This window comes from Acartia tonsa, chromosome 1 (genome assembly GCF_053477335.1).
Source record: "Acartia tonsa isolate MP-2025a chromosome 1, ASM5347733v1, whole genome shotgun sequence".
Taxonomy (NCBI): domain Eukaryota; kingdom Metazoa; phylum Arthropoda; class Copepoda; order Calanoida; family Acartiidae; genus Acartia; species Acartia tonsa.
In genome coordinates this window covers 12,326,258-12,340,272 of record NC_137260.1, presented here as the reverse complement: position 1 = coordinate 12,340,272, position 14,015 = coordinate 12,326,258, and the positions used below count along the sequence as shown (strand labels likewise).

Sequence of the window (14,015 nt, the reverse complement as noted above, 5' to 3'; positions counted from 1 at the left end):
TATACAGAAAAGAAGTAAGGTTTCAAAATAAAGTTTTCTGGACAAAGTTGTAGCAAATGCAAGAAATATATTTCTTTAAGCACAAGCATGGTTTATGCCTTTTTAAGAGTTGACACATTTTGGGAAAGTTTAGCTAATTAGCAAGAATGAATAAACATATTTTTATTCAACAACATAAGAGACAATTATTCTCCAAATAAAAGTAATAAACATGTTGATATCATTCAGATGAAAGAAAATGTTTAAGAAATAATAGGTCCCTTCACTCTGGTGGACATTATCCTTACTTAACCTAACCTAACCTAACTTATTATAATCTTCTTAGATACGTTTTTCCTTCTTAAATTTAGTTTGTGGTCTCTATGCGATTTGTGGGAAACCATCAAATAAAAAAAATATTGTCTGTTCATCTGTTTTATGACACTTGTCCCTTGTTTCTGTATGCACAACTACACACACACACACACACACACACACACACACATGCGCGTGCCCCGTAAACTCCGTGACCTTTCAAATTTTATGGAAATAACAAGATTGGATGCTTACAGGGACCAGGGGGGGATAAGTAAATTGGACATTTAGTTTTTATGCTTATAGAAAATAATTCTTATAACATAATTCTAGTATCACTACTAGAGGCCATACCCGCGTGGAAGTCTCAAGGAATTATGGACTCTTTAAAAGAAAGGGGAAAGGGAAAAGCCTTAGATCATTTAAAAAAAAAAAATATTAAAAAAATAGTTTTAACTACCACCCCTAAAGAAATATTTTCTATTACAAAATAAAAGAGAAGATATAGTAATGGGTAGGAAAAATATAAATGAATAATATGAAATTTAAACCAAAAACATTGTATATACATATTTAAAATTCCGTTTATTTCAACAATTAATATGTGTCGGCGAATACACCATTTTTGAATTGAGCTTCAAATTACAAATTGATACAGATATTTCATTCCAATATAACACATTTATGCTCTACAACATTCGATTTACAAACAATTCAGTTCTGGATTTGAATTAAAAATAATACAGAATAGGATGTATTGCATTCAAGCAATATTTATCACAAACCAAACGATAAGCTATTTTGTAAATTTACATATAAAAGTAATAGGGTGTCCGTCATTAGCTTACATCGAGAGCTTGGGCAAGGGTATTTGAAAACCCCCAACCCATCTAAAAGTCTTTTTAAAATTATAGAAATTGAAAATTCTTTCGACTCTAGTTTACATATATGATCAAACTTTGTTCTAAAACAAACAAAATCCTTTATTTAACAACCTACAATGAATAAGCAATACCCTCCTGCCCTTACCTAGCATATAATTATAACTATATTCAGCTACCCAACCCACCCCACTAAAATAGCTGAAAGGTGCACGAATTTAAAAACACATAAAAGTTGTAGATCGTGAGATAGAACTAAATCAAACATTAGCTTGACAATAAATATAAATTAAAATTGCTTCATATAGTATGTTTTTTGTTTTGTTTTAGTACTAAAGTGTACACAAATATAGCCTTCTATATATAAAAGTAACAACGCATTAAGTGCCCCTAGAGGCCGCTAGTTCATAGTTAAAGAACTGGACAAACAAACCCTAATAGATAAGACTATGGACGATAAATTGGTTTACATCCCCAATGATGACGTACAAAGTTATCCCTTTTGAAGATTAAAATTATTTTTGAAAAGTTTGGTTGGGAAAGTTTATTTAATTGACAGAAAATTTTAAAGTTTACTGTTATTGATTTTTATATATCTAAGTAATTTTTTTTATTTTAGGAGATTTTTCTGATGAAGGGGGGCGTGGTAAAAGTTGGCGTGGAAGTAGGGATCATTCTTGGAACAGAAACCTTTCTACAGGTATATTACATTTTAACATTGTTTGTTATTGCGTCCTTTTTTGTAAATAATCTGCTGTATTTTACTCCAATCTACTCTTTTTTTATTACAATTCCTTAAAAAAGGTGAAATTTAACTCTAGGGGGCTAAGGGCTATATGATGTGAAGCATCTCTTAAATTTTTAGGGGGTCTTTTCCTAATTTGTTGGAACTAAGGGCTTTTAAAAATTTCGCGAAGCAAACATGGGGATAGGTAGGAGGGTAGTTTTCTAAAGGGGAGCATTGGCTACCAATACTTTTCTTAAAGAGGTATCCTAACATATCCTAAGAAAATAGTTTAAAACAATAATATGACTTAAAGGTATATTCACTGGAAAGTAGAGCCCAATCGGTAGAGTGGTTAGCTCTAGATATTTGGCTTCATCCAGACGGATGGACATATATCGTTTTATTTTGTATTACAGATACCTAGTACCTGCATATGAAAGGATATTTATGTTAAAGAACAATTATAGCTAAATTGGGTGATTAAAATTTGATGAGTAAGATTATAGCTTTTCTAACTAGTAAGAGTAATTAGGAAAAGTTAAGTATACATAGAAAATATTTTAAGAAGAGAAAAATATTATTTTAAAGAAACAAGAACTAATAAACAAAAATAATTAAATCCAAAAGATGCGTAGCTTAAAGATAAAGAATATAGGGATTAAATAACTGTGTATCTGTTCAAGGGTAGGGACCCTGTGCCGACTTTCAAATGGGTCTTTGAATATCAGCCAAAAGCGTTGGAAAAATTAACATAACCAAGCCGCTACAAAAGAGCAGAAAGCATTTTGCTAGCTTACTAAAAAGAGTCCCCAAAACTGGAACCAGGTTGTCTGGGTTGTACACATAGAGAAAATAATAAAAGAGAGAAATCGAGGTATTTGAAGGACTAAAATAGGCAGTGGGCCTAGAGGCCTATATTGAGCAATTGCCGCGCTGAATTTTTAATGTTATTCCACCACTTTTCAAAATGGGAATATCTTGAAATTAAATATAATTTCAAGGCAATTATAGTTGCTGTTTGAAGCATAAATCTAATTTTTATAGGATGAAATAGAAATATTTTGAATTATCATCCATTCTGATGAAACCTAATGGAAGAATATAAAATTATCATTATTAATTTTTCATGACTTTGCTACTGACTTTAATCATAACACTCATTATTAGCTTATAAGATTTATATTGCAGTCTATCTAACTTATATTTTTTAATAAATAAACGTTTTTACAAATTTAATATGAACATTTGATTGTAAATTATAATAATCAGTTTTTCAGTGCCATCTAGCTTTGGATATAGAACTAGAATATCAAAGCGTTCATAAAATTTTATTTTGCCTGTATTTTTCTTGTTTTGGATTTTTGTCACTAAAGGGCAAAACCCTGAGGGGTAAATAACATCACTTGAAAATGTTAAAAATATTGTATAAACGAGTATTGTCTGAGAAAGAACATAGATAGCATTACAGATTATTCACTTATTTAGATTATTCAGTTATGAAATTTTTTATTTAATATTTAGCCTTAGTTTTAATGTATGTCTTTGAAGTAGACAACTAGCGAACCTGGTGGCTGAGAGCTAAACTATTAATTTTTTATTAGTAAACATTTAAAAGTTTTATCATGTTAATTAGATTTAAATATTACATTTAGGCTAATTTGAAAAAAAATAAATTTTTGATCATAAAAGGTGAACCCTCCTATTTTTAAACTAGGCGAAACATACTTTTCTGCTGCACTAAGACCGTCCGCGGCTGTTTGTTTTTTAAGATTCTAAATCAAATTGTATTTAAAATATTTTCTTTAATTTTTTTAAAAACATAATAAATTACAGAAAAATAATAATAATTAATAAGATAAATTTTTTTTTATTTTTTTTACATATATAGAATAGGTTATGATTAAGATGCAAAAAGCCGCGGACGGTTTAGATAAATAGCAGACAAATTATTTTAGTAGGGGGGAAGTAATATTTTACGATGAAATTGGGGTGAGTATTCATCCTCTTATCCTTTTTCCTTATGGTTGTACATCTATACTTATATATTTATTTCATAACTTTTGTATTTTAGGAAGTGGAGAAAATTCTTGGTCTCGACATCATTCAAGCTGCAGTGACAACTCTCTTCTTTCTTTGGATAGCTTTGAGAGCAGGTAGAATTAATTAGATATATAGTAGCTTTGCTTCGTAATAAATATCTTAGCGGCTGTGCTCTTAGCATCTAGTGGCTCTGTGTACAATAGGGCAGAAAGGGGCTAGAAAATAATTTAAAACTATTCTAAGACTTCAATCTGAAAATAAAATAGCCTAAATCCATCACGGGACCTATGTGAAGCTACCTTAAATAGAAAACCCTTTATACAAGTCCAATAGTTATTGAGATCTTAAGCTTAAGACAAAAAAAACCTTACTACTTGACTTTATATAATTTCTCTCTACAGGCTACTTTTAGCTGTCTTATATTTAAATGTATATACACAATCAGTTAATTATGATTTTTTTTGAGAAAAACTAATATTGTACTTAAATAAATGAATCTGGATGAATATAACTTAATAAGAATATTTTTCAAAAAAGGGTTTAATTTTTTTTTTTGAGCTACTTAATAATTTGGCCAATTTTCAATCAAATAAAAAATGATAAATTACCTAAGATAGTTTTTTTTACTTTCTGACTTATAAACGTACTTCTTGATTTAAACTGATACAGCTTCTTTATTTATTGCCCATTGCCCTCTCCTTCCCTAACTTTACTGCATATAGCAATTTTAATATCATTTTTATATTTGAATTATGGCATAGCATAGGTTCTAAATTAAGAAAAGATTAAAATAATTGTTTTCTGATTAAATCCGGACCTATGGATAAAGCACCAGAAATCAAATATTTTAACCTCTAACTTTCTACAAATAAATATTTGGATTATAGAAAGAAAACGAAGTAGCGGGTTTCGTCGTATTTTCACAGTAGCTTTTCTGCTATTTCTAACCCCTGCGGGGGGCTCTAACCCTGAGGGGCAAACCCGCTACTTCGTATTCTTTCCATGATCCAAATATTTAATTATTCAGACTTACTGTAGTACAGTAGCATACATTATTTTTTTTCATTAAAATTATATAAAAAAAAACTATTGGTTTCAAAAATTGTTGCTTTATCCCGTATTCCTGAAACTATTTAAGCGAATGCAAAGTGTAAAGGTTGTAAATTATCGGGAAAGGGATTAACTTACAGAAAAAAATATGCATAAAACACACTTTCTTCGTCCTTCTAAAAGTTTTTTTCAGAATACAAGCATCTACGTCCTTTTAGTGGCACCTGAGGAAGTGGTGGGTTGAATTTCACCCCCCCCCCCCTTGTTTTATTTAGGTTTCTAAACGTATAATGAAGGAAACAACCCCCCCCCCCCCTCCAAGAAGTTAAAAACCTTCTCAGGGCCTATGAGAAGCAAAATTGTAAAGGAGAACCATATCTGTTCAACGTTTTTTTAAATTTTTTTTAAAGAGTACAACCCCCCCCCCCTTCAAAATGTTATTAACCTCCTTAGAAGCAAAATTGTAAAGGAGTGCCATATCGGTTCAGCAGTTAGCGAGATCCTTTAGCACAAATAGACAGACATCCTGTTACCTTTATATAAGGATGATTGTTAATAGACTACTTTTCCATATCCAAGAAATTGGCAATGACTGCCGACATAAAGCAGAATGAAAATGTAAGGTTTGGGCGTAACTATTTTATACACACAGTCAACCTAGCAGCCATAGGGACATAGTTTTTCATTTAATATTTATAATTTTTACATGATAGTAAGGTTTTTTAGTTAGACGCTTTAGATGTTGGTGACTCCAATTTAGGGAAGCTTCACATAGTTCTCAGGGTGGTTTTATGGCACTATTTTTTTTTATATTGAAGTCTTTGGATGTGTGAAGCTTTTTTTCTAGCCCCTCTCAGCCTTTTTGAATATAGAGCCCCTAGAGGCTAGGGGCGTAGGCACTAGTATGTATAAATGCAGGGAAGGCAGTTCATGCGCTTAATACAAATTTAAAATATTGATAAGCAATCTATAACTTTAATTTTGAACAATTTTTTATCTAAAGTTTGTTTTCTCTGTTTTAAAATAATTGATCTGTCCCTATTTCAAGGTTTTGAATACAGTTTGTTATATTAAAGATTGTATAAGTAAACTCTATTCCATTTTGATGTTGAAAGCTTTTTAAGATAAGTAGCATATCAAGTTTACTACAAAACTTAGGAAGTACAGTTTTTTTTTGTAATAAAAGTCAAAAGGGTATATATTTTTTACTTTCTGATGTAACCCAAAATCCAATTTATGGAATTATTTATATACCTTTATTAAGATCTTGATATGAATTAGTGTTATGAAAAGTGCACTTGATAGATCAATCACACAACAACTAAATTTTTTTATCATTCAAATTAAAATACAAAATGTATAAAATAGCATTGTATTTCATGTTATATAATACAAATGTCCTAGTATTGAATGCAATTTTAAATGTTTTAACAATTTATAATCTTGTTACTCTATTTTAATAATTAATTCAAGCACTTTCTGACTTTGGTATCTCTGTATTTTTTATAATTAATGACTATCCTATAAAATAAAGGAGTAAAGTTATTTATTATGAAGCTAAAGATCTCCCTAGTGCTGGTCTTAATTTTGTTGGAAGCTTTATCATCGTCTTGGGATAGTTTTAGGCTATCTTCTTGACCTCCTTAGTTCTTCCCTAGTTCTTATGTTTAATTATTTGATATTTTTTACCTATTTTAAAATATCCAAAAATACTTTTTTTGTATTGTAAATATTTTTTATTTTTAGATTGGACCGGGATAAATCACCGCCTCGCGGTGACGGCAAGCTGAGCCACAAAGCTGCGCTCCACAAGATGGCGGTCAGACCGCGGAAGAACCATGCAGCAGCCAGGCCTGGCCGTCCCCGCAGGATGACACAGGTTACAGAGGAATCAACACAGGCTGACAATAATGATGCTTCTAAAGATGATATCATTGAAAATGATGATAATAAGAAAGTTGTTAAGAATGATTCTGAAAAGGAGAGAAGAGAGGCCAAAACTAAAAGTTTGGATAGTCTGTTCCGCGGCCAGCCTGCCCCGGGACCTGAACTCCTGGCAGCAATGGCAAATCAGCAGCAGGAACAAACTAGAAAGAGCCAGCAGGATTCAGAACCTGGATTCTTATCAAGGTAAATTTATATTTTTTATGTAGCGCAACTATTCTATAACTAAAGTACGGCTCGGCACATCAACAAAATATATATCGTTAAAAGATCATTTAGTGAAATGGATATATTATTACTAGGATGTTAAACTAGATTTTCATACTCCCAACTAAGGGAAACTCTTAGTGGCTAAAATAACGAATCTCCTCATCCGCCCCCTTTACCCGCTTCCCTCCTACAGGAAAAACGACCCATGAATGGTGTCAACGAAAAATATCCACGTATATTATACCTAAATCTATATTTTTACTTAACGACAATATCGAAGGACTAATAAGATTTTCTGTAGCATACTTTACTCTATTTTCACGTGATAAATTTTGTATAACTTAAAAATTGTAGTAATGATTTTAGAATAATAAGAACTTTTATCCTAGGTTGTTTGGTTCAAAGCGCAGCAAGTCTCGGACCCCACGTGAGAGCGTAGAGAAATCTCCAAGAGCTTTGCCAAAGCAACACCATCACGACGAACCGCCGCCGCAGCCTGCACATGTCCAGCCGCCAGCCGGTCATATCCAACAGTCTGGCGGTCATACACAGCAGCTAAGCGGTCATGCAGGCAGCCACTTTCAGCACCCTGCACCGGCAAATCATATGTCATATACCAGCCAACAGCAGCCGCAGGTGAAGCCTGATTATGGCATGCACTTCCAGCCCATAGGTTTACCCTTGCCAGAAAATGTCCATTCTAAAGTGCCTCAAATATATGCGCCATCTCCGGAAGAGCAAGAGGTTGTCAAAAATGCGGTTGTGCCTCAGCCAAAAATATCCCCATCAAACTCTAAAACTAGCACTAAAGGTAGGGCTCCGCCCCCACCACCCGCCTATTCTCCGCCAAGCTACAAAAAAGGAAGCGGGACTTCGCCAGTTGACCTTCAAGTGCACAAGAGCAGAACTCTAACCAATAATAAGAGTAATAAAAACCAATCCTCAACTAAATCTACCAGCAATATAACTAGTGGAGGTGGTGTTACAAAATCGCATAGTTTTCGCAGCATGGATTCAAGCGCTGAAAACATTGACTATCCCAGTCTGCCCGTCCAAGTGCCCTATAATGATATTATTCTTAAGAAAAATAAAAGCCTTAGCTCTGTCCTAGATTCAGAGGATGCAAAAAATTCCAGCAGAATGAAATTCCATTCATCAATACAGAACTGGAGTCATGCGAATGAAGGATTGAAACGGTCAATCAGCAGCCTAGCTCCGCCACTAACAATTGACAATCTTGTTATTCCTAATTCTCATTCCAATGAAAGTTTAAAAACTATCACAAGTCTACTGGAAGAGCCAGATATTCTTGTGCAAACAAGAGTTGGGGAGAGAAATCAAGATAGCAAGAAACCTAAAACTAATCCTTCAAATCAAACATTGGAAGACAAGTCTGCTACTACAAACGCTCATCCTGTTAATTCTTTCTATGATGTAATATTCACCAAAGAATTTGGACAACTTGCAGAGAAGCCAGATTTTAGTAAGTTGATACGCAATCCCTTGGACTTAGTGCAACAGGATTCTTCTATGGAAATTGTTCAGGATTCTTCTATTGACAGTTTTCATGAAGCTGGTGGCACAGACAGATCTCTGACTGAAGCTTGTGTAGTTAGTGATAGCAATACATATCATTATAAAGATAACACTAAAGATGACACACAAACAGATGACACACAAACAGATGACAAAAATGAAGTAATTGAAGATAATGATAACAATTTATCAGAGGATATTAATGATATTAACGAAGAGCTTTGTCTAGCACGTGTCCCAAGTTCTTTTGAGGATAATGACTCTGATTCAGACAAATCTGACAGCAGCCAAGAAGACGAGAAACTTTCTCTAGATGCACATGAACAAGAAATTGATGCAAACCAAGAAGAAATGGGTGGCGTAGTGGCGGGACAACTTGATATAAACCAACCCGAGGAGATTTCTGCGGTTGCGGCACAACCCATTATGGATGAAGAGATGCATATACCGCCTGTCAAAGCAAAAATTACCACCCCTACCCCCCCTGACTCGCTCACCACCACACAACAACATCAATATAAAGTGCAAAATAATTGTCCGTCTGTCGTGACATATGGTGCATTAATCCCCCCACCACCCCTGGAAGAAGAAGTGCACAACTCTGCTCCTCTACACCAGAAGCAAGAGAAATCAGATGCGGTCAAAAAACAAACTAGTTTCACAGAGCGTGATGATAACACACACACCATTCATGCCAAACATTTTAATAAACAAAATAATGAACCACAAAATATTGCTGAGATTAAGGAACAAGATTTCAATAAAGATAATGAGGAGAAAACATTCGTGAACAAAAATAACACAATAGAAAAGGGTGAAGAAATTGTAGAGGTGGAAAATGGGGAAGAAAATGCGGGAGAATGCTTGAACTCTGGTAAAATATCCGGCACCACCCTAATTGCGCATACACCCGTAATAGGGGCCACGCCCTGCCATGCTTCCGGACTTGAACACCTCAAGGATCAAACACAACAACAACATCAACACTCATTACAACAACAAAAGCATGAATCAGAGAAAACAACAATGGACAAACTCGCACAAAAATCTAACCATGAAACAAAATTGTTGAATGAAGATTTTAAACATGTTGATGTGAACATATGTAGCGAAGCTAATGCTAAGGACGTTGTGGAAGCTTTGGCGACCATTGTTGACAAAATTGATGTGTCCATAGAGAATGATAACCGTGCAAAAGTGTTGAATGGTGATGTCATTGAAAACACAAAAATCTCTCAAGAATTTAAACTAGGGAGTGCTGACATAATTGATCCAAAAGAGGAAGTTGAAACTGAGAAAGTGAATGAGAATATTTCACCAATTGATGCTAGTGGCAAAGATGATGCAAAGGTCAAAGTTGAAAATGAAATAAACAATCCAATTATTGAAGATAAACATGAAGCCGCCACCACCACTCCCAATCATGATTCTAAAACAGAAAATGTATCTAGTAAACCAGCAGTTAGTTTGAAACCGGTTCCTGCCCCCCGTCACTTCTTTTTGAAGCCCCTGAATGATGAACCCGCCCCCAACAGTGAGCTTGAAAATGTATTTGCACGTAGATCTAGAAGCATTAGAAACCTTAGAGAAGTCAAGGATCTGGACAACAATGACGTCAAAGCTGACTCAAATTTCTCCAGGTCCAAAAGTGCCAGAAACCTGGGTGATATTCACAGACCTGCCACTGGTGCACCCGACCTTCATGTCGGTGAGCCTGCTGCAGCCAACATCAATAATATGACTGATCAACTGCTCAATGTGAAAGAGCGTGCCAAGAGCTTTACCACCAATATCACGCCCCAACCATTCCGTCCAAAGCCAACCAATATTCCTCCAAAGCCGAAGTTGCCTGTAAAACCGGTTCCTGCCCCCAGAACCTTCAGAAGCGTGTCCAGCGCCAACCTGGGCCCGACTATCCGCAGACCCAATCTGGAAGTAAAGCCAGGATCTAAATCTGCATCAAATATTTTAACCAACACATCCAGAATATCTTCTGACCACCAAAATGAAACATTATCCACGGAAAATGAAAAGTTAGACAATAATCTTCAAAGTCCAGATATTTTGAGTGACATCCAGGTAAAGAAAATCCGCCAAAACTTTTTGTCAGGTGACCAAACAAAGCCGACAAACATTGACAACATTCCTACCCAACAATCCAATGACAACAACATATCCAACCGTGTGCTAAAATCCACAGATTCTAATACTTCTCCAGTTAATGAAAATAGAACCTCACCGGTAGCTGTCGACAAACCATCCCTTCCAGAAAAGCCGAGCAGACGGATACGCGAGCTGAGTATGGAGCGTCAGTTGTCCACAAATGGAGCAGAGGACAACTTTGTAAATAAGCCTAATAACAATGAAGAAAATGAGGAGGAGAATGAAAATATAAATACTGAAAATTCTGGTGCAGCTACTAATGGCAAGAAAAAGAAGAATGTTATGTCCATAGTTTCTCGTATCAATGCCATGGCCCTTTAATTTGTTTTCTTTTATCAAATGTTCTAAATCTTCATTTTTAAGATATTTTTCTTCAAAATCTTCATAAAATACTCTTGAATTTTAAAACATTTAAGAATTGTAAAACCAGCTATAAATGGCAGTTAAAATATCTTTTGCAAGCTAAATAATATCATTTGTAAGCCTTAAAAAGGGTCTTTTTTCATAAAATACTGTATTCTTGTGTATTATAAAATAAATCATACATTATCTTTCAGTTAAAACATATTTTGTTTAAATTTCATTGTACATTTTTAAGAGAAAAAACCCTAAATAAATATGTATTTTAGATATTGGAAATAAATAAAAAAAATGTGATATGTTAAATAAAATTATTTTTGTTATTTCATATGTTGATAAATATAAGGATGCTTTGTTAAAGCAGAAAGTATAATAAAGAAGTATTATTATTTTATGTTTCATTTTTTAGCACTGCTACACTATGACTTGAGTATGTTGTCCGTTAATTAAAGGTTGTGCAAAAAATATTTATTTCTTACATTTCAAGTGTCGCGGTTTTTGTTAATAATAGAAAAATGATATAAATGTCGTCAGAACCGATATAAACTACTTTTTAAAGGCAAATCATTTCTAGAATTAAGGTCGGTCCGTCCGTACGGTTATCTCTTTTCGTTAATTTAGGCAAGTTAAAACTGTCCTATCTATTTTAAACTTTGCACTATGATTAATGTATTGATAAGGTACGATTTAGAAAGCGTAGCAACTCTATAATCGTTTTTGAATGATTTTCAACTTTATAGCAACAAATTTTTATGTGTAACATTTTTGAGACGCTGATTCCTAGGACAACACAGGTCGATGTTGTAAGCGAAGTATCTCTATAATCCTAAAATAAGTCCTAAAATGTAATGTCCTTAATCATTATTCTGCATTTTCAACAAATCTACTTCCATTTTTGTTTCGACTTTTATACATATATATTCCGATTATTCAGTTTTGACACTCTACATACAAGTGTTAATGTTTGTTTGTCTTACCGTTTCAGGGTTCGCTTTATGGATGATGTAATCCTTGTACGATATATATAAATACCAGAGTGCATTCTCTCAATAAACAATAACAGCACTCAGCAATTCCTTTTTTTGAAGAATAGGTTTCGTGAATTTATTTTTTTTAAAGTATGCTAAGTCACATTTCAAACTCTTGGGGGTGGGGACATGGCATCACATCCGTGGTGGGAGGCCATGATATATTTTTTTTTTGGGGGGGGGGGTGTGACTAAAATTATACTCCATAATTATTGGATTTTGAGGTTACAATTTAAGGAAAGGCTTTGCTTAACATTTGAGGTTTGGTTTGTTTTATGGCTTGTTTATAAGTCAGAACTAGTTTGTCTGAGGACCACGATTAAAACTTATTTTTTTACATTTATGGGATTGAATATTTTTATTTATTTAATAAATGCAAGCTAGTATATTTTTTACTAATATGTTAGTCTTGGCACATTTATATGTCGTCATATTTAATTTTATATTTTTTGTTTTGTTTAAAGCTTTAGTTTGTAGCATACACAGGGTTTTGTCAACACAAAATCTATTTTTTCTTTGACACCCCTCTTGTCTGTTGAGACAATTGAATGTGGGAGTGGATACAACTTCCGACTTCAGCATTCTGCACGCCCCTGTTTGAAAGTCCATCGTTAAACGTTTGGAACAGAAGTTGATTTAAATAGTTCATGAATTATTGAGAAAAAATCGAAATTTAATTTGTCATACATTATTTAAAGCCCTCCAAAAAGACACAGATCCAAAAGCTTTCATGAAAAGATAAGCATAACTATGAGTTTGCATTTATTTAAAATTAAACTTTATAAATAGTAAATTAATTCTCTACTTAAATACTAAAATTGTAAGGCTACTTAAGTTTATGTTTATGTTTTTGATTCATATTAGTCTAATGTAAAGATCAGGGGTAAAATAAACAAAAATAATGGTGTGTCTTTGATTCGACAGATGTGAAGTGACTACAATGTTGGGCGAGCGAAATCAATAGCCGGCCTATTAAATACCTATTTAGTTAAAAACCAAAACCGTTTATACTGCCAAAATAAAACAAATATTGAAGTTGTACAGATTTATCAAAATAAAGAAAAAGATAGATACATACAGGTTAGGTGCGAAGCTTCTCACAGGTGTCATGCCAGGATGACCCAATCTAACCACTTAGTCCTGGATTAAATAACCAAGACAAGGTTCAGAAGGCAAAGTAGAAGGCGATGACTCTAAACTCTGGTGTTAGTTGCTAACCTTTGCCCTGTCAACAATCCTAGTTGTCAGTACAACCCGTATCGAGTAGGGCGCCAGTTATAGCAATACTGGGTACAAGGTACACGGTATGGTGGAAACAGTTTGGTAGATTCTAAATAATAACATATTAAGAACAAATAACAATATAGATAACCTATTAGCTTATCCCAATAGAGTTAAACCTTAATATGTTGTAAAAGGCAAAGTACAAAAGTTAATTGAAAGAAAGCTGTCCTAATAGAGTGTCTATAGGGCCTTATATCTATTGGATAATGATAATTACAATTAAGAGTTACATACCTAAATACAGTGCTCATTAGGCGGCGGATTTCCTTAAACTGCAATTATCTACAATTTAGCTATCCCTAACGTAAACTTATAGTTGAGCGATAACTAGTTTAGGACATAAACAATAGAAATTTAGTGTACTTAAAACAGAATATTTATTAAAAATCACAATAATTTGATAATTTAATGTAAATGTTTTAAGTAATATTTTGTCAACGTTTTGTATTAATTTTAATTTATTAAGTACAAATGAACATTAATTAACCCTTTGGGGAA

The 14,015-nt window shown here is 33.6% G+C and overlaps 1 protein-coding gene and 1 long non-coding RNA gene across 2 annotated transcripts in view; one reads left to right on the top strand and one right to left on the bottom strand.

The window, feature by feature from the left end:
- Positions 1-11,594, top strand: part of LOC145313191 (uncharacterized) — a 61,759-nt gene extending 50,165 nt beyond the window's left edge. Inside the window, exons 4-7 of the mRNA XM_080152486.1 lie at positions 1,795-1,875; positions 3,974-4,055; positions 6,739-7,122; positions 7,536-11,594. Coding sequence (XP_080008612.1) covers positions 1,795-1,875; positions 3,974-4,055; positions 6,739-7,122; positions 7,536-11,166 — 4,178 coding nt within the window. The 3' untranslated portion in view covers positions 11,167-11,594. The remainder of the gene's footprint in view (positions 1-1,794; positions 1,876-3,973; positions 4,056-6,738; positions 7,123-7,535) is intronic.
- A 1,669-nt stretch (positions 11,595-13,263) lies between these two features.
- Positions 13,264-14,015, bottom strand: LOC145332268 (uncharacterized). Its single transcript, XR_013884110.1, has 2 exons — positions 13,752-14,015; positions 13,264-13,563 (listed from the first exon to the last, which is right to left on the bottom strand). It is a non-coding gene; the product is annotated as an uncharacterized LOC145332268 (long non-coding RNA).